Source organism: Orcinus orca, chromosome 16, assembly GCF_937001465.1.
Source record: "Orcinus orca chromosome 16, mOrcOrc1.1, whole genome shotgun sequence".
Taxonomy (NCBI): domain Eukaryota; kingdom Metazoa; phylum Chordata; class Mammalia; order Artiodactyla; family Delphinidae; genus Orcinus; species Orcinus orca.
Genome location: NC_064574.1, coordinates 59,748,311 through 59,768,381, shown reverse-complemented (window position 1 = coordinate 59,768,381; position 20,071 = coordinate 59,748,311). Strand labels below are relative to the sequence as shown.

Sequence of the window (20,071 nt, the reverse complement as noted above, 5' to 3'; positions counted from 1 at the left end):
CGGCAGCCACCAGCCACGTGTGGCTAAGAAGTACTTGAAATGTGGCTGGTGTGCCTGAGGAACTAGAGTTTAATTTCTTCCCATTTTGATTAAGTTAAATTTAAATGATGCCACCAATCGTGGCACAGTGGTTAAGAATCCTCCTGCCAATGCAGGGGACACAGGTTTGAGCCCTGGTCCAGGAAGATCCCACATGCCGCAGAGCAACTAAGCCCGTGCGCCACAACTACTGAAGCCCGTGCACCTAGAGTCCATATTCCACAACAAAGAGTATCTCCTGCTTGCAGCAACTAGAGAAAGCCCACGTGCAGCAGCAAAGACCCAACACACCCAAAAAAAAAAAAAAAAACATTTAAATGACCACACGTGGCTAGTGGCTGTCGGACTGGACAGTGCAGATCTACTGAGAAAGCTACATGTGCTGATCCTTTTGTCTGGGCTCTTCAAATGAACTATGGTTCATTTTGAGGTTATGCCCTTGGCTTCCTTGGAGGGAGATCTTAAGGAAACCTGACACTGATTTGTCCTAGGGATGTAACAGGGCATCGTCTACCACATTCTTTATTATTGCTTCATCTAAAGCTCTGTGAGGACATTTCTTTTAGAACTCCCTTTGAGGAACTGACATATTTTCTTCTCATTAGCAATGGAATTATCCAAAATAGCCACATTTCCATTTTCACACTGGTTGCCAGGAAGCTCAAAGGAAACTTACAAACCAATGAGAGCAACCACATAGGATCTCATATATATGTATGTATGTATATATGTGATTTCCACTGTTCCCTTAATGGAAACACTCTTAGTTTACATCTTCTCTGACTCTTGATATTTTATTTCTTACTTCTATTTTATCACTCTTTTCTGAGTTTCTCTAGAAATTATCTCAAATCTTTTGTGGAATTATATAAAATGCATTTTTTAACGAATAAAAATAATGTCCAACAGTAGCAGTATTTTACAGGAGTCACTCTCTCTCCAATACCATTTATCATTTAAAAAACAACAAAACCCAAAAAAATCACACTGTAATGAAGACTTTCTAAAATGCTTCCAAACACATGCTCAGAGTTTGCTCTTAGGTACCAACCAGAAGCGTTGTTAGCTAAAAGGAGAAAAACAGTTGCATTCAACACACTCCAAGATCAGGAGAGATTTCAGACAGCCCACAGTGTGGGACGCAGCTGCTCTACGTGATGTGGGAGCTGTCAGCCTCATGGCTCCATGAAATCCAGGCCTTATCCTCCACGCACTGGCTGGACCACACCCAGGAAAGCTCTGGAAATGGTCAAGGATGGGGAGAGTGTGGCTCGAATCCCACGGTGGCCACTGTGGAAACAATCTCCCAGGCAACTGCATATTTGCTGTGTCCATCTCATTCCTTAACTGGCTTTCAGGAGCTAAAAACGGCCCTTGCTTCCTGGGGTGAGGGGAGGGAGAGGAGTGAAAAATGAAAGGTCAAGGAAACCTCTCAAGCGATCTCGCATTTTAATTTTGCTCTAAAATAAAGCTGTCTGCTTCACTTTTTTCATTCTCCAGGCAACACCTCCCAGCTTTCTGATGACCGCAAAGCAGAACTTGAAGGATGCTCAAATAAGAGATTTGGGGGGGGGGGCGGGGGTTTGGTTTGGGATAAAAGGAGAAAAGGATATTCGGAAATCTGTCATATCTAATTCTCTTTTCAAGCCAGAGCTGAGAGCATCAGGAACACTCAGATTCTCTTCTTAAAGTGCTACTGTCGCCCAGCTGAACAAGTAAACTAGGATAACTTTCCAGTGCAAACTTCCTTGCCAAACTCTAGCTCATTTGTCTGTAAGATTTCAGGTAAGAGGCGTGTATCATGCTTAAGCCCATTATATAACCCATGCCCACTGCCAGTCCTGCCATCAAAGACTAAACACGGCGATCATTTTGGAAGATGAGAAACGAATGCCAAGTGCCTACTGGACACCATGTATTTCTAATCCCAATAACAACAGCTTTGCAAAGTAAGCATTATTATTATTTCTGTTTTACAGCTAAGGAAACTGAGATTTACCTAAGGCCACAAAACTGAAACCAGGGCTTCTATCCTCAGTTTCAAGGGTCCTTTTTGTACCACCCCAGTCTCTGGGGAAACTATCCTAATAGCTGAGAAGACGTCTTCAATGGTCAATTCCCCACTAAGAGAAATGGCAACAGAACTCAAGGCTCTTCACGGAGCTCATGGGGAATCAGAACAAAGTGTAGTGAAAGTTGTTGTGATAATTCAACAGCAGAACCAGAAGTGGCTAAGAGTCAAAGCTGAAAACAAAACAGTCCCAGGACAAGTGAACGCCAACAGCTGCAGATCAGGTAAGAAAAAGAAAGAGAAACAAGAAAGCCAAGAAGAGGGCAGGTAGGCAGGGCTGGAAGAGGCATCAGAAAATCAGAGAAAAGATGGACCACTGGGGTCCCAACTGTTGGGGCAAAATCACCTCCAAAACAAAGGTCCCCTGGTTTCAGACACTCAGTCCTCAGCCGGGGAGGGGGTGATCAGCTCTACCTCAAGCAAGCAGAGGGCACATCTGCAGTGTCCACTTGCCAAGTGGCTGTTGCCCCTTCTTTGGCAAAGAGTGGCCTGGTTTTCATCTGGGGAGCCCCCTCACCCCTCTCTCAGTCACATGTCAGATGAGGGCAACTCCAACCCCAGTGCCAGTGGGGGTCACATGATTCGAAGCTGGCCCATCAGTCCATCTCCCAACACTGGGGTTTAGGGGTGGGCTTGGGATCCAAGACAGACTCCTGAGAGATGCCCGGACAGGCTGAGAGTCTGGTGCTGCTGGGAGCTGCCTGGTCCACCCACAGACGGCGCCAGCCTGAAAAGGACGCCCAAGCAGAGGAAACCAGGGGAAATGGGAGCAGATGTCTGACCACAGGTCCAGGCAGGTCTGAGGCCAGACCCACGCCTGGACATTTCAGTTGCAACACGAGCCACGAATCCCATTTCTGCTCAAGCCGTCCGAGCTGAGCGGTCATGGCCACGCTAGGAGGCCTGACAGCACGAGAAAGCTCCACCCTGCCTCCTTCTGTCTGACGGAAGGATCATTTCCTCAGGGAGGCTGGGCAGGTGGATGCTGGCATCTGGAGGCTGTGGCTTCTACGTCTGGCACTCCATCGCCAAGACGCAAAAGCACCAGAGAGCAACAAACAAGTGTGGTCCCCACCCCAGCGGTGACATCTAACTGAAAACCAGGTGATTACCTGATACACGTGGAACGCATTGGCGGCCTTGCCCCGGAGAAACACTGACGGGATCCAGACGTTGATCAGCGCTCGGTTTGATCTGAACAAAAGAAAGATGCAGAGTGGTCATTTCAATTTGCCAAAAAAAGGGAGGAAGCTATTTTCTCCCCTAAGAGGCACACGATGTACGGCAACACCTATTACACTTAACTGTAAGCTAAAGCATCAGCTTCCATCTCATTACCTGGTCCCCCAAGATTATCTTTCAGGGACTTAGTTTTAAAAAAAAAAAAAAAAAAAAAAATATATATATATATATATATATATAAAATTTATATATGCAGTTTGTATTCTGGAATGAGAAAGAGCTGCCCTTCAGTCCTTACTAACTGAGTGACCGTGGCCCATAGTTTATCTGAACCTCAGTTTGCTCATCTGAAGAGGGGCACGATCACCGGAAGCCCCCACGAGGCGGGAGAGGGTCAAGAGCACGCCCACAGGGCTTCTGGAGCGTGTGGAGGAGTCACGCTGCCTCCTCACCGTGCCCACTTTAGACCCTGAGCCCCACTTTAAGGTCAGGCTCCACGAAGAGCTCAGGAGACCAACACTCACGCTGTGCAAGAGACAGCTCTTTGGGGTGGGGAGAGGGGATTCCAGGAAGCCAGGCACCAATAACCGCTCTTGCAACTTTTCCAAAAGCACTGTGTGTGGCTCGAATAGAGCAACATCACTTGCTGAGCACATACACTGCACGGCTCCGTGCTGTCACCTAGATCATCTCGGCTGATCCTCGCGGCTATTTGAGAGAACTTCAAGCGTTCTTTCAGTTATGTGACAGTCCCGCCTTGCGAGATGACTTGAACCTAACTCTGAGTCACTGGGCGCACACACCCACCACCACCACTCTTCCACCAGCTGGATCTACACCATGTGAAGCTGATAAGTTAACTGTCACTGAAACTTCCAGATCAATCATTAACAGCTCTCACAGCAGTGCTGTGCAATTCTGGAAGGGCTGGGAGGTCCTAGCTCCTGTTTCTGCTAGGAGTTGCTCCAGGGCTAAGCGCTTTTCCTGGAGCTCTCCTTATCTCTGAAGAGCAGCTCTTAAAAATTCGCCAGCCTCCTGTGCTTAGAACACAGTTTGAGACACTGATGATGGAAGAGTCCATGACTCAACAGCCTCACAATCTCCACAGTAAAGAGCATTTCATTTTCACAAAGAAATGCTTCTCTCCTGAAGCAGCATTTCTTCTAAGCTTTGAGCCCAGGTGCTGACCGCCTTCATGGGGCAAAATACACCCTATTGATCACCTCCCCAGGGCTCCAAGTACAAGCTGCCATCCTGAGGCACCAAACTGATTTGGATATCTAATGACACCCCTCCTGGAAAGGTCCCCAAAACTGTGCTAGTGACTAGAGTGCTCCCCTTTCATTTCTGTCGGGAGTGGGAGGGGTGTAGAAGTGTAACTGACACTCTGGTTTTCATTAACCTCCCAGGATTGGTGAGGGCTGGACCACCTCCCAGGGCTCCAGGAGGTCCCCCAGGTCCCCCCAAACATGCTCTCCCTTTCAGAGCACATAGCTCGCTGTATTAGAATTGATTGTCCTCTCTCTCCTAGACGCAGAAGTGTGAGTTAAGGGAATAAAATAATGATCCCGAGTATGGAAGACCAAATAAGCTGGAGGAGTCAAATCTACCAGGGCAGTTGGTATGAAGGGAGGGCCGGGGGAGGCTGGGGATGGAGCTGAGGTCAGCCAGGGCCTTCTCTGCAAGAGAAGAGGGAGAGGGAAATGGTGCTTCCCTCTGGCTCTAGTGGAGATGATCAACCTGCGGGGGAGGAGAAGAGATGAGGTGGCTGGACCCGGCAGAGGTTGCCTGAGAGCAGGGACCGTGGCTGATTCATCCCCTCCACCGATGACCTGGCACGACCCCTCCCCGCAGCAGGCACGTGATAAATTCTTGCTTTATGAATGAGTTCCTTGCGCCTCACGAGTGGCTCATCTCTGGGGTCCCCTCTGCGGCTTTCACCTCTCTCCCCAGCTGGTCCCCCCTTTCCCTCCGCCAGGCCACCATCCCATGATCCTCTTCAGTATGTACTCCCCTCCACCCCGCCCCCCAAAGGCCCATGCGAAGCAAACTCGTCTTTGATTTTCATCCTTCACCTCTTAACTTCCACGACCCCCCTCACCAATCTAACAGGCACCTCCACCTCTACCGCCGCTACCAAGCACTGCGGGGCCTCTTGATCCCCTCCGTGCTTTTCAAAACCCCACTCTTGTGATCTGCGCCTTATGAATGAGGAAACTCAGGCTCAGAGAGGTTAAGTGGCTCGCCCAAGGTCACACCAGCATGAGTCCTGCAGTTAAGATTTCAACTTGGCTCAGCCTGGCTCTAACAAAATGCTCTTCCGATGCCCCGCCCTCTCTCCTGGGGAAGCTGAACCTTCCTCTACTCAGCACAACTAGGGAGGTTCTGCTTGTCCTTAACTCAGGACTCACTCCTCTCTTCCCCAGCCCCAGGGGATTACAGGTCCAAAAAGTGAGGCAACTTGATCAGAAAGAGTCAGTCTGAAGACCAACTAAATTCCTTAGGGGTTAACAGCAGAGGCGCCAAACAGAATTCAATCCAATCAAAAATCAGACCAAGGTACTGAACCACTGTCATTTCCAATAGCCCAGGAGTTGCAAACTCAAAATTTGAACGGGAGACACCCAGACAGTGGAATGAGTGGAGTGGGCCACAGTCAGACAAAAGGGAGAAGTGGGGACTGCGGCAAGCTGGCAAGCACGCGCCCTGGATGGAAGAAGCAGCTGCTGCTCAGCTCTAGCGGATGGTAGCCTTGCTGGGATTTCTTCTTTTAAAGAAAATGGAGAAATTTAAATTTTCATGAGATACCTTCCAACTCTTAAATGTCAGCCAAAAAAAAAATTGTTTTTCAATACCCAAAGAGGGAGCTAAAAACACATCTGAAGGCCAGACGCAGGCTGCGGGCAAACAACTCCCCACCTCTACAATAACCAAATCCGTCGTGCAGATTTCAGCAGCGCTCACTGGGTTCCTCTATGGTCTCCTGGGACGCAAGCCAAGTAACAGAGTCTCGCTTCTAAAGGGTCCCTCACGAGCACATGCTGTGGACTTACGTTTCAAAATCTGACAAACTCTGGTCTTCGGATGTTTGACTCAAATCTCCAGGCACCTGCCATAGGGAGAGGGGGAAGGGGAGAGAGAAAATGCATCATGGTTACCATGGTTTGCATAATCACAGGAAATTCTGCTTCTCAATGACCCCTGAGCATTTCCTGTTCAGAATGAGGTGAAGAAGCAGTTACTGGAAAACAATAAGAGATTTTATGGAAGGATGGTTAAAGACGGAGTTACAGTAATAAAAACATGCCACCATGAAAGACCTCAATTACCTTCACAGAAAAAAAGGACTGTTAATCCTACTGAGATCATCATGGGTGTGTAAAAGCATGTAATTTTGGAGCTACAGAGGCCTAATTAGGAGCTGAGAGGCAAGGTATCAAATGTGCAAAGGCAAAAATACGCATCATCACGCACAGACACACGTGGTGTGTAAACACAAAGGGAAATGTCTGTCCCCCAAATGGCTCTATCCTTTCCCCTCACATGTGTGAGAAATTTAAGGCAGTCGAACATGACTTTCTCTTCTGACTCAGAAGGGCCCCATGAGAACAGGATTGGGTGCAGGAAACTATAACGCCTGGTGGGATGGCAATTCTCATCCAGAGCAGACAGCGAATGGCCAGCACTTGTAGATGCTCAATAAATCGTGATGTTATCGGACCCTGGGAATGAGCTTCCTTTTGTAATAGGATCAAATTTGAACTGGAGAGAACTTAAGACTGCGGATCAAAACTAAGAAGAACCAAGAGGGATAGAGAAGGGTGCGGGGTGACGAGGGAAAGTTTCACACTGTGCACCTGTCAGGGCATTCTCCTTATCCTCAACCTTCATCAATCGTGATAAGGATCTGGGGGGTGGGTAATGCCCCCTGACCTCCAGATGAGGGAACTGAGGATCACAGGGGCTGAACTCGTCCAAGGCCACACATGTAGGAAAGGGATACGAATCCAGGTCTGTCCAGGCTTTTCTGCAACAAACCCTCAGCAAACAGAGGAAAAGCCAGCTCAAGGGTGATAGGAGAAGGTAAGACTTGGCAAAGTCTTGCCTGTACAGAGGATAAGAAGACACTAGAAGGTAGTCCTTAGAGAAAGAGCAGGCTCCTTTTGGAGGCAGGAGGACGCAGTGGTTATGCAGCCTGGGCTCTGGGACCACACGGCTCAGGATCCAATCCTGAGCTCCTGTGTGGCCGCGAGCAAGTCACTTGACTTCTCTGCATCACACTGTCCTTGTCTGTAAAATGGGTATGTATAATACTAATACGCACAGGGTTGTTCTGAGAACAAGAGGAGTTGATACGTGTAGAGCATGTGGAACAGTGCCAGGCAGGTAGAAGGGTCTGCTTGACTGACCTGTGCGCTATAATAATATGACAACTATTGTCTGTTTCTTGACACCATACACGAATCTGCCCACCACCTGGGGGTGTCTCACCCCATACATGGCAGCCCTGAGGGAGAATGGCCCAAGCTGAGCCCTTTCCAGGTCGCTGGAACTAAGCAATTCAATTGGGCTCCAGGCTGCAGCCTTTGTTAAGGAGCTGCTGTTGAGAGATTCTTTCAAGCCCAACAAGGAGAAACCCGCCTAACCGCTTGAGAGAACATCAGTTTCAAAAGATCAGGAACTCCCTGGGCTGGGGGTCGGGGTGGCCCTGCTGTTAGAGGGACTGTTATTTTCCTCTGGGCGGCTGTGGTGAGAGCTGGTACAACCTATCAGGGGAAGCCACGAGGCTGTGTGTACTGAGATCCCTAAAGACACCTACATCCTTTGACCCAGAAATCACAGTCCTCTGTTATCCAGAGGAAACAAAGACGCCAACCAAAAGGATCTAAAGGATCTAAAGGTCCAACTAGAGAGGAATGATTCAAGAAATTATGACATGTCCGTATGAGATGCCTGGTTTAAAAAGAAACGAGTTACACACACACACACACACACACTCATGAAGGTACGAGCACAAAAATAATTCTGGAAAAGGATCTAAGAAAATAACAGTGGCTATCATTGATAATAGATTATGAGTGGGACTGGGGAGAGAAATGATACTTATTTTTCATTTGCTATCTTTCTGGAAGATTAAAAAAATTTATCTTTTGAGTGAATTGCTTTAAAAGAATTTAAATGTGCTTTTGAAGAATGAGATAGCATTCCACGTGCAGTTGTGAAAACACCTCCAAGATGGATCATCACGTGAAAGCAAAAGTAGGGTACAGACGGTGGGTCTATACACCACCTTGGGTGAGAAGACAGAGAATGAAGAATATCAGGTTGTATCTGTTTGTTTTTGCATCAAGAAGGTAGAGAAGTGAAGTTCAAGGCACCAATCAAAGGGGCACCAGCCTGTGGGCGCCAGGGGTAGGGGTGGGGGTGGGGGGGGTGGGAGGAGGCTATTTAGTCAACACTCTTTTGTATAGTTCTTTTTGTATAGTTTTGTATAGTTTCGAAATAATCTAATGCTAACAATTAAAAATGTAAATTAGAATGCATTATCCCACCAAAAGAGTGCTTTTGATAAATTTCTAATGGCATAGAAAAAAAAGCTCCTGGTCTCTGTTTAATAAAAAGCCTCTATGGGGAATTCCCCGGTGGTCCAGTGGTTAGGGCTCGGCGCTTTCACTGCCGAGGGCCTGGGTTCAATCCCTGGTTGGGAAACTAGGATCCTGCAAGCCACAGGACACGACCAAAAAAAAATTTTAAAAGAAAAAAAAAAGCTGCTACGGACTGCAAATACCTAGTGCGAGTCTTGACTATAACTCATAATGACTGTGGATCAATATTAGCATGAAAGAGATCCGAAAGACAGCGGGGTATCAGAGAGAGGGGAGCCAGATGGATTTGTAGCATGGATCTGAACTTCCCTGTACTTTCTACAATGAAGATGCATTAATCGTGTAAATACTAACAGATACATATTATATTGTATACATACACATATATAATATATACCTACATTAATTATATACATAATATATTAAGTGTGTATCGCATTACTGCGGAAAGTGAATAAGATAGTCTTTCCAGTCCTCCCCCGCAGGATGGGAGAGGCTGTGCCCTCAGGTCCTCTATTCATGGGGGATGGACGAGGGCTAAGGCTCGCTCTGAAGCGGCCCCTTCCAGACACCAGCCTCCCCTCAGCGCTTCCACGTGGAACCCAGTGCCTTCTCTGGCGGGGCTGCAGGGTGACTCTGCACCTCTTTTCCTCTGAGCTTTCCCTCAGCACCTGAGCCTGGGGAGGGTTCTTCGGCACGACGTGAGGATCAGGTAAGCAGATCGGAGGAAGGACCCACAGACTGTGAAGGCACGAGCGGCATCATTACACTGCCTTTAAATGCAGGCTCTTCTCAGACAGGATGTGAACAGAGCTTGGACCCGGGGAACCTCATTCACAAGAAGCAAGGTTCTGACTGTCTGCCCCACCAGGCTGAGGGGAAGGGTGACCAGAAGCAAAAGATAAGGTGAGGTTTTTAAGGACAGATGTCACTCTACAATGATATTAACAAAGAACTTCTGAAAATAATCAATTTTTAAAAGAAAGTTTCTTCCTGACAGATAAATTTCCCTTCAGGGATGTTTATTTGTAGGGGGACCCTCTTGGACAATGGATGTTAAGTATCTGGGAGTTGTTAAATCCTCCCAACTCAGAGTTTTTCTTCTTTTTTAAAAAAATTTTTCCTTTTTAAAAAAATTTTTTTCTTTTTAAAATTTTATTTTTATTTATTTATTTATTTTTATTTTTGGCTGCATTGGGTCTTTGGTGCTGTGTGCGGGCTTTTCTCTCGTTGCAGCAAGCAGGGGCTACTCTTTGTTGCGGTGCGCAGGCTTCTCATTGCGGTGGCTTCTCTTGTTGCAGAGCACGGGCTCTAGGCACACGGGCTTCAGTAGTTGTGGCACGCGGGCTCAGTAGTTGTGGCTTGCAGGCTCTAGAGCGCAGGCTCAGTAGTTGTGGCTCAGGGCTTAACTGCTCCACGGCATGTGGTATCTTTCTGGACAAGGGCTCAAACCCGTTTCCCTTGCACTGGTAGGCAGATTCTTAACCACTGTGCCACCCGGGAAGCCCCCAGGAGTTTTTCTTCTGATTGTTGGCATTATTGGCATCAGCAAGCCAGGAGACATTTATGTGTCTGCCTGAGTTCAGGGAGGCTGGCTGGAAAAAGAGTCCATGAACTTTCTGACCTTGGTGGAATAGATCTTAAAAATCAGGCCAGGCTCTACAGCAACTGCAGTATGATAATTGATGGCCAAGCTTATTAAACATCTTAACATGCTCTCTTTTCATTCTGTCTACCCAGATTGGAGCTAGATAGCATCTGGGGTTTACAGTAAGCATCCAGAAAGCTGATTTGACTTCATATCCTGGCAGTGAAAGGCTTGTGGGGTAGAGATTTTGTAAGAAAAATCAACTTTCTATTGATGCTGGCCACAAACATCCCTCGTGCCTTCCTGAAGCCCTGGGAAGTCCTGAAGGACACATCTCTGCCATGGAGGCTTCTTTTTGATTCCCTCCAACATGGAGCACAAGTAAGTGTGGTTGTCCTCATTTGCTTCTCCCTGTCCCTGCAGAGAAGGCGGCTCATCATCTGGCCTGTGGTCTGGGGGTTTGGGGGTCAGTATGTGAGTGCAGAGGAAGGCAGAGCCCATGGCTGGAGAAACAGAGCAGCCAGGATTTCTGGGTCTTTCTGTAGCAAACACCCCAGGCGCTGCATACACAAGGATGTGGAGGGACAGGCGAGACCCACCATCAGAATCCTTTTCCATCTCTGGGTATACAAGTCAGCCTCCACTGATCATGAAAGAAGTCACATGGCTCTCTGAAGGTCCTGCTAGAAAGCAACAAAGATGGAGGGCAGAGGGGGCCAACGTGCGCTGAACATCTTCTATGCGCGCCAATGTATTTGCACATTATTAATCCTCAAATAAATACAGTGAAGGATGTATTATCGCAAGTCATGCTTCCCTCCTTTCTTCCCCCAGCCTCTTTGCATGGCTGGCTCTTTTCACATCTTTTCAGATTCAGCTAAAAGATGACGTCCTATGAGATACCTTCCCTGATCACCAGAAATACGCAGATTCCACACTGCCACCCTCTACCATTCCCGGTGCTCAGGCTGCAATTACTCCACACCCTGTATTGGTCCCTCCCTGCGAGCCTGGGGACAGCAGCTTGCACGAAAGGTCATTCACACACGCCCTGGCATGTTGTGGGCACTGACTGAGCACTTGTGACTGAGCAAACAAGTGAATGATGAGGGAAGCTCCATTTCCACGCAAGTGTCAATCAAGTTTTAAACTGCTCTGGAGCAAATTCGAAATCATCATGCATGAGAAGGATGAGTTAGTTTGGAGACAAGAGGAACCAAAGGAAGAGAACCATATTCCTTGTCTTCTAATTACAGGGCTCTCGGATTCACTGCTCAAAAGACAAGGCAAAAAGGCGGACAATACAGGACAACAAATCTTTGCCCCAGTCATGAAAAAACACCCATAATTTATGTTTTCCAGTCACTTTCTCGCACATCCCTCTTTTCACATAGCCTTCCCTTCAGCAATTAGCTCTCACTTTGCACTGCCAGAAACGACAACTATTTCCCATCCGACCAACACCTTGCTTCCTCTTCTCACTTTTTAAGAAGGAACAACATGTGAAATGCACAGCTCTATCTCCAGCTTGGTCGCCGGGCCAGAGGACAAACAGGCTCAGGGCTGCTGCTGTGAACACAAAGCAGGCCTGGGCTTTCCTCCCCTCAGGGGGGCTGCTGCCAGGTCTGCACCACTTTCAGGGCTGTGTGTTATCTGTTAATTTGTTCTTTGTTTTACAAATACACAATTAGAGGCATCAGCTTAGGCCCGAGACTCTCTACTGGGAGTAAAGAACTGGCAAATAAGAGCTTTAAAGAGTCTTTAATTCAATCCTCTGAGTAGCCCTGGAAGCTTGCATGAAGGCAGGCTAGCACACTTCTGTGAATGAGTTTTTGATGTGTCTGTTTTTACCAAAAAGACTCTGAGGGTCTCGGGAACAATATTCTCAGAGCCCCAGATGGTATCAGGCACATACTGATTGCTCAGAGCATGTTGCCCATGGATGGATAGATGTACAGATGAACAAACAGACAGATGGGGGACGGGATGGTTGGAGGAGGGCAGGGATGAGAAGGGAGGGGGCGTGAGAAAATTATCTAATTTACGAAGAATGGACATCTAGTTTCTTTCCAAGCAATTAAGATGCATGGACAACATACGTACAAAGGGCTTGCTGACTGGCAGTTACTCTCATTTTTCAGGGCAAGAGTTCAAGGATGTTGGACAGAACAGAACAGGAGTTTGGGGCCCAGCAGTCCCCACGCACGAGTGAAGGGCCAGCTGCTCCACCACAGATGCACACACCGTTACTCAGACACTTAGTCTGCAAATCCGTACTAGGTTCCTCTTATGGGCCAGACACTCTGGGTACCAGAGAGGCAGCAGGGAGCAGGGGAGATGAAGGCTGGGGGCCCACGGAGCATACAATCCATCCAGGGAGACAGTCTAGAAATAACTGATAGCACAATGACAGTGTGAAAAGTCCATGGAGAAGAATCAAGGTAACTAAGGGTCTGGGAAGGCAATTCGGGAAAGAGGTTTGGAGGGACCGGCGCTGGAGCTGAGGCCTGAGGGAGGGCGGCGTGGCTCTGGTCTTTGCTCAGGTAGAGGGAAGCCTCCAAAAGGATTTCAGCAAGGGAGAGACTGGGCAAGTCCCCGTTTGAAAAGTCACTCTGGGCAGCAGGCAAGAGGGAACAGCCAGGAGGCTGCTGAGCGAACGTGCACACCCATACACACACACACACTCACACGCACACGCACACATCCACATGCACGTGCACACAAACCCATATGCACACACAACCCCCATACACACACACACACACCCATACGCACACACACCCCCCATACGCACACACACCCACATGCACACACACACATACACACACACCCATACACACACACACACATCCATATGCACACACACACCAATATGCACACACACCCACATGCACACATACACCCATATGCACACACACCCATACACACACATCCATATGCACACACACACACATGCACACACATACCCATATGCACACACACACACATGCAGATGCCATCTCAACTTGGCACACCAGATCATTTGCCAGCGTCTGCCCATTGCCTTTTCACCATCAGATTTTTCTAAGCCTCACCTGTAAAGAAGGTACAAATCCACAAATGTCTCCAGTTTCTCTAGGCTTAATTACTAATAGAAAGCTATTCTTCAGTTATGAATTCTCAGCCAATCTCTAGCGAAAGACTCAGGCCTCTTAAGAAGGAGCTGAGAGCATTCGACTCATCTAAACCCTCTCCTGCTACACATGAGGACACCCAGGGCTGAGAAGTGGCTGGGTGCCCCCCCCCTGCAGGTTTTTCTGGCCCCGCACCACAGCGGGGGTCATGCCTGCTCCTGACAGATCTCCGAAGTTTCTAGTAGGTGCTGCAAGGGCTTAGTGGCCAGAGCCTCCCCTCCCCCAATGCCCTTCTTCAGCAAGAGCAGCTTCTAGGGACTTCCCGGGCTGCCCAGTGGTTAACACTCTGCACTTCCACTGCTGGGGGCGCAGGTTCGATCCCTGGCTGGGGAACTAAGATCCTGCACGCCATGCAGCCAGAAAAAAAAAGAGCAGCTTTTATTATACTTTGACCCATTTCCCACATCGAGTTTCCAAGGCAGAGCTCCTTTTAAAGAAAAGGGTACACAAGGATGATTTACTTAAGAAGAAAGAAGTTTAGAAAACACTCAACAAACTGCATCATTTCACCTTTAACTCCCATTGAACAGCCAGAGAAATGGAGGCACAGAGCAACCAGAAGATGCCAACGAGAAGCAGAACTGTGCAAACTCTAGGATCCAAAACTGCTCTCACCAGGATTGCAGTGTAAGTGGACAGTGAATGTAGGACTTCCTTAAATACACAGCAAACACAACTGAAACTGTCACTTAGAAATTAGCCAGGGACCACCAAGCAGCACTTAACAGCATTAAGATGTATCAAGAAGGTTTAAGCGGCAGGTCTGCGGAGTTCATTACTGCAGACAGGAGCGGATCTGAGTCGATCTGGTGATGCGCTGGAGACACTAGGCTGGAAGGACAACAGAAGGCCCTCTCCAGGCCTATTACCCCAAATGCTGTCTTCCTGCAAACAGAACAGCCCTCATGAGCTCGCACAGGCAGTTGTGCTGCTGGGGGAAAGCCTCCAGGGCACAGGGGGGGCTTGTTCATTTTTACATTCCTGGTCCCCAAACCCAGTACCTCCCCAGAACCAAAATCAACAGTTGGCAAACTATAGCCCACAGGCCAAATCCAGCCTGCGTTTGTAAATAAATTTTCATTGGAACACAGTGACGCTGGTATGACATGTGTGTATCACCTATGGCTGTTGTCACACTCTATCCCCAAAGTTCAGTCCGTGTGACAGAGATAGTACAACCCACAGCACCTAAAATATTTACTCTCTGGGCATTTACGGAAAAAGTTGGCCAATTTCTGCTGTCATTGATGGCTAAACAGTTGTAGAAAAATCAGCAGTAATTTCAAGGAAACACTTCCTTCTTCTCGGTGGGGAGGAACAAATGTTTGAGCTCCACAGCTTCGTGAAACGACTTTCAGTACTTGAGAGTAAAGAGAGGCCCCAGATCTGGATGGAGGGAGAGGGATAAGAAATGACATTTAAGGATCCAGGCCCTTATTTACATTCATTTACATCATCCTCACAGCAATCTTTTAACATGAGGATTTCGTGTCCCATGCTCTACAAGAGGCTCAGAGAGGCTCTGCGATGTGCCCATGCACACAGCAAGAATTCAAACCCAAGTGTGACTGAAATCGGAGCTGTGCTCTTTTTACTACACCTGCTGCCTCCCCGCAAAGAAACAAGGGTGCAAAACGAGAATCCAGGCTAATCCCTGAAGGAAGGAGTCTGTTCCTTGTAACGGGAAATGAAGACACTCGGGCAGTCAGAGCATGTATACACCCGGGCTCCCTGCGGCTACTGACACGTCTGGACTGTATTTCTGCCATTACAAGTGTGATGATTACAAAAGCAGATGAGCAGGCACTGCCGACTTGCAGATAAAAGCAAAATGACTCTGGAATGTTTCCTCCTAGGGTTCTTTCTGGTGATTTAATTTCTACCCCTTCCAAATAAGAGAGGCACACCCTAGAGGCTGCTTCAGGTGTGTGAGGTGGGTTGGAGGGGTGAGTTTCTCAGGAAGTTCTTTAGTGAATCCCTTTGGCTGCCCAGGTCCTCAGGAAACACGCAGGGAGGGTCTGGTGTCTAAAGGTCAGGGAGACCTGGGCTTTGCCAGTTACTAACTGTGAAACCTATGCCCCAGTTTCCTCTTCTGTAAAGCGGGGCCAGCACTCACCCACCCCAACCTCTGCAGCGTCCTGTTTATAAGCTGCCCAGCAGGCTGCCTGTGCGGTTACAGTACATTGTCCTCAGCTGCCATTTCTTACCTTCCCTGTCACCTCCCTGCGGGAAGAGGACAAAACAAGAAGGGGAACTCGGGCCAGCTCCAGACTTTAGCAATCTTGCCTTCAGCTCGGGTGTTTTTTTAAAAATCAGAGCCCATTTCCCACTACTGAGAATTCACCATGTCTCCTGATCTGTCTCCGGGGCAGCACAGGGCCTCCCACCACCTGCGCCGAGCAGAGCAGCACCGGCCCCAGCAGCAAGAACGTGCGCTCGAGCAGGCTGTCCGCGTCCTCCTCAGCCCAGCATTTCTAGCCCCATCCAGCTGTGCCACAAGGAGCAAAGAGAACTGATGTAGTCCAGTGTCCCTCCCAGTCGGGGCTAAGGCACTGAAAACTGAACGGCCAACTTGGTTTCCACACATCAGCAACAGAAACCTAGATGCTACTCTCTTTTATTGGATCTGTCCACTCTGCTGGAACAGAAAGCTTCCTGTTTTATTTCTGACACTTCAACTCCCCTCTTATTAAGACTGAGCTTGTATTTCCACATGTCTGTGAATATGGCCCAGGCTGAAACCACACCTGTGAGTTTTCCCTTCCCTGTACTTTCAAGATTTTGATTCTTTTGGTAAGCAAACCACTTTTTTTGATTGATGTTTTGCCAAGAGGCCCAGCGTTAGCGGCAGTGCCCTGGCTGCTCTGCAGGGCATCACCCTGGAGGCCGCGGGTTGGGGGACGTGGTGGAGAGCAGAGCAGCGAGAGCGCAGGGCACGGACACCAGAGCCCAGCGCCTGGGGCCCTCTTTCCAGTGCTGTGAGCCTGGCAAGTGGCTCGACCTCTCTGCCTCTATTTCCTTCTCTGTAGAATAAATACAGCAATTCCACCTCCCTCGCAGGGTTGTCCTGACAAAGAAGTGAGACAGTTGATGTCAAGTGCAGGCAAGAGTGCCCGGGAGCCGGGGTCCAAGTGCAGCCCTGGCTGCATCACCCAGCGCAGCCCAGCACACGAAGGCCCAGCGGGAGTCCTCGCAAGGCCAAGTACACTGGGCTGGGCGTGGAGGCGGATCTTACGCTTCTAGAAGGTCTGAGCGCCTCTCACTCAGCACACCCACAGCGGCTCAGGGGCTGGCGAGGCTTGGGTCTGGGCTGCTGGGTCTCCCGTCAGTCCTGGAGAACACGGTCCATCTGGCTGCCTCACTTCCCAGCACGATGGATACCATCTGTGTCCTCTACATGAGAAAGCCCAGAAAGGTGACTTTGAAAAGTCACCCAGAGGCATCTCATCTTGTCTTTTTTGTCCATCTAGACCTATTATCACCATTTGTCAACACGGCAGTCAGCCAAAGCACATGGCTTTTCCTTCGTTTGCATGTTTGCTCCTGAGGTTTGGGGCAGCTGGAGACCATGCTGGGAGGGGACCACAGGCCACTGGGCACAGCTCCCATGCACGTCACTCAGCAGGGAGAGGGGCTTCTGGGGCCAAGCTGGGTGAGAGCCCAGGGCTCTGCCCTCCTCCCACCCACCCCAGCCCCTGTGTCCTCTTCTCAGAGACCTGGAGCCCCGTGGGACACAGCTTGAAACCCATCACCCTGGAGAAAACCTCCAGTTCCCTGAGGAGGACAATCCCCAAGCACAACCTCCAGGAGCTCTGGATTCACTCCTGCCACCGGCCATGTCCACTCCAGGCTCCTTCCTCACCCAATTCCCCAGACTTTGTGCCTTTCAAGGTTGGCATCTTTCAAACCCTACAAGGCTGAGGTGCTGCACTCAGCAAAGCCTTCAGAACCTGACGTTCCTCTTTTACAAAGAGAGCTGAAGGCTGCCCCGTGGTGTCCCCACGGCACTTTGTACGTGTGGCTGTTACAGCCCCTCCCACGTGCATGGAGATCACTGGTTTACTCCCTACTTCCCTAGACACCTGCAAGCTGACCGGGCACCAGGCTGTGCTTTCACCCACCTCAGACACCCAGGACCTATCATGGGGCCTGGCAACAGGGTAATAATCCGTGATGACATCTATCTTTCTACCCTAACAGAAAGGTCTGGAAGGATAAGCGCCAAACTCATCAGGATGGTGGTCTCTGGGGACAGGAATGGAACTGAGGGTGACTGACAAAGAGATTTTAACATAATGTCTGAATATTTACATTCAGAATGTATTCATGTAATACATGTGCCTTCCAAAACATTTTTTAAAAATAATAGCAGCTGTAGGGGCTTCCCTGGTGGCGCAGTGGTTGAGAGTCCGCCTGCCGATGCAGGGGACACGGGTTCGTGTCCCGGTCCGGGAAGATCCCACATGCCACGGAGCGGCTGGGCCCGTGAGCCATGGCCGCTGAGCCTGCGTGTCCGGAGCCTGTGCTCCGCAAGGGGAGAGGCCACAACAGTGAGAGGCCCGCGTACCGCAAAAAATAAAAATAAATAAAAAATAAAAATAAAAAATAATAGCAGCTGTAATGACTTGAATGGTGGCCCCCCGCAAGTGGTATGTCCATGTCTTAAGGCCCAGGACCAGTAAATGTGACTTTATTTGGAAAAACAATTTTGCAGATGTAACTAGGTTAAAGATCTCGAGATGAGATCATCCTGGATTATCTGGGTAGGCCCTAAAACCCAATGACAAGTGTCCTTAGAACAGACACACAGAGAGAAGCAGGAGAAGGCCGTGTGAGACAGAGGCAGAGATTGGAATGAGGTGGCCACAAGCCAAGGAATGCTCAGGCCCGCGAGAAGCTAGAAGAGGCAGGAAGGCTCTTCCCCTGGAATCTCCAGGTAACACCTGGCCCTGCCGGTGTTCACACTTTGATTTCAGACTTCTGGCCTCCACAACCGTGAGGGAATAAATGTGTGTTGTTTTAAGCCCCCAAGCTGGTGGTGACTTGTTACATTTATTGATCTCGTGCTGGGTGCCAGGCCCTGGGTTATACATTTTAAATGCGTCCTTACCCTGAGGGGTTGATACTGTTATCATCCTCATTTTCTAGATGAGGAAACAGACACTCAGAGAGTTGACTTAACCTGCTCAAGGGCACAGGGCTGTAAGTGCCAGAGCCAGGAGTGGACTCAGGTGTGGCGTCGAGAGTCCACTCTGGGCTGTAACAGGCAGTGGAAGAAGACGGCTTTGGGATTCGACAGGTCTAGGCTTGCACGCTTACTGTGCCATCCCAGCCGAGGCCCCCGACCTCTCCCAGCCTCACTCTCCTAAGGTATAAAGCAGGCAAGTAATACTTCCCTGCTAGGCTTATTATGCATTAAGTGAAATAATGCCAACAGAGTCTGCTGTACTGTATCCCAGGGCTGGGCACAGAGAAGGCACTCAGCTAGCATCTCCTGAAGCCATGAATAAGGTCGGGTCAGGGTGCTACTCACAGGCAGGGACGGTCATGTCAGAGGCCAGGGGTAGGAAACAGCTGGAAGACATGATCTTCCATGAGGAACGTGCTGACTACAGGTGCAAACTATTTCCTACATTCACTCACCCAACCCAATCCACCATGCTATCGGCTCTCGGAAACACCAGATGGGTGGGAGGATGGATGGATGAGTCCAACTATTCCACAGAACAGCTCGGGCAGTTGGTCAGCCTTAGGGGTTCCACTGTGCAAGAGTAAAAGATGGCATTGATGGCAGAGCGGGAGAAAGAATTCTTCAAGCTGAGCTCCTGTCCTCAAACACTAAAAAGGCCCATTCCTGAACCAGCACCCAGACAAGTTGCTGTGGGATGTTCAGCGATGAACACCAGCAGTAACTCCAAAACAGCACCTTCCAGAAATACTCACATGTCAAAGTTAGCAGCCCTGCCACACACACACACCAGCGCCTCCCAAACCAGCTAAACAACGGCCTCATCATGGCCGGGCGGCCGCCACTTGCTGCCACTGCTGACTTAGGAAGCGGGTCACCAACACCCTCAGTTAGAGCCCCAGACCCCTCCCCGCAGAGATCAGACACGACAAGCAGTCCTGCCACGGAGAAATCTGGCTAATTTTCGATCTGTCTTTTATCAACAAGCAATAAATAATGAAGTTCTGCTCATCAAAGATGCCAGGGACGGTGCAATTTAACATCTGTTTTATAATTACATCTCCCAAAGTGCGACGTGTCCCCAATCCCCTTTGAAATTGATGACTTCCCAAGAAGATGTTTTTGGAACCGAGTCAAAGCAGCAAGAATACAGTCCTAGACCCACAGCCTGGTCCCTGCTCTGTTTCTAACATGCTGAGTGGCAGCAGGCAAGCCATTTCCCTG

The 20,071-nt window shown here is 49.1% G+C and overlaps 1 protein-coding gene across 5 annotated transcripts in view; it reads right to left on the bottom strand.

Annotated features, from left to right (window-relative positions):
* SNX29 (sorting nexin 29) overlaps positions 1-20,071 on the bottom strand; it is a 551,964-nt gene that overhangs the window by 172,483 nt on the left and 359,410 nt on the right. For all 5 annotated transcript variants that reach the window (XM_033428786.2, XM_004270168.4, XM_033428787.2 and 2 more), the window contains 2 exons: positions 6,346-6,401; positions 3,223-3,304 (listed from right to left, as the gene is read on the bottom strand). In XM_033428786.2, the coding sequence (XP_033284677.1) occupies positions 3,223-3,304; positions 6,346-6,401 (138 nt within the window). The remainder of the gene's footprint in view (positions 1-3,222; positions 3,305-6,345; positions 6,402-20,071) is intronic.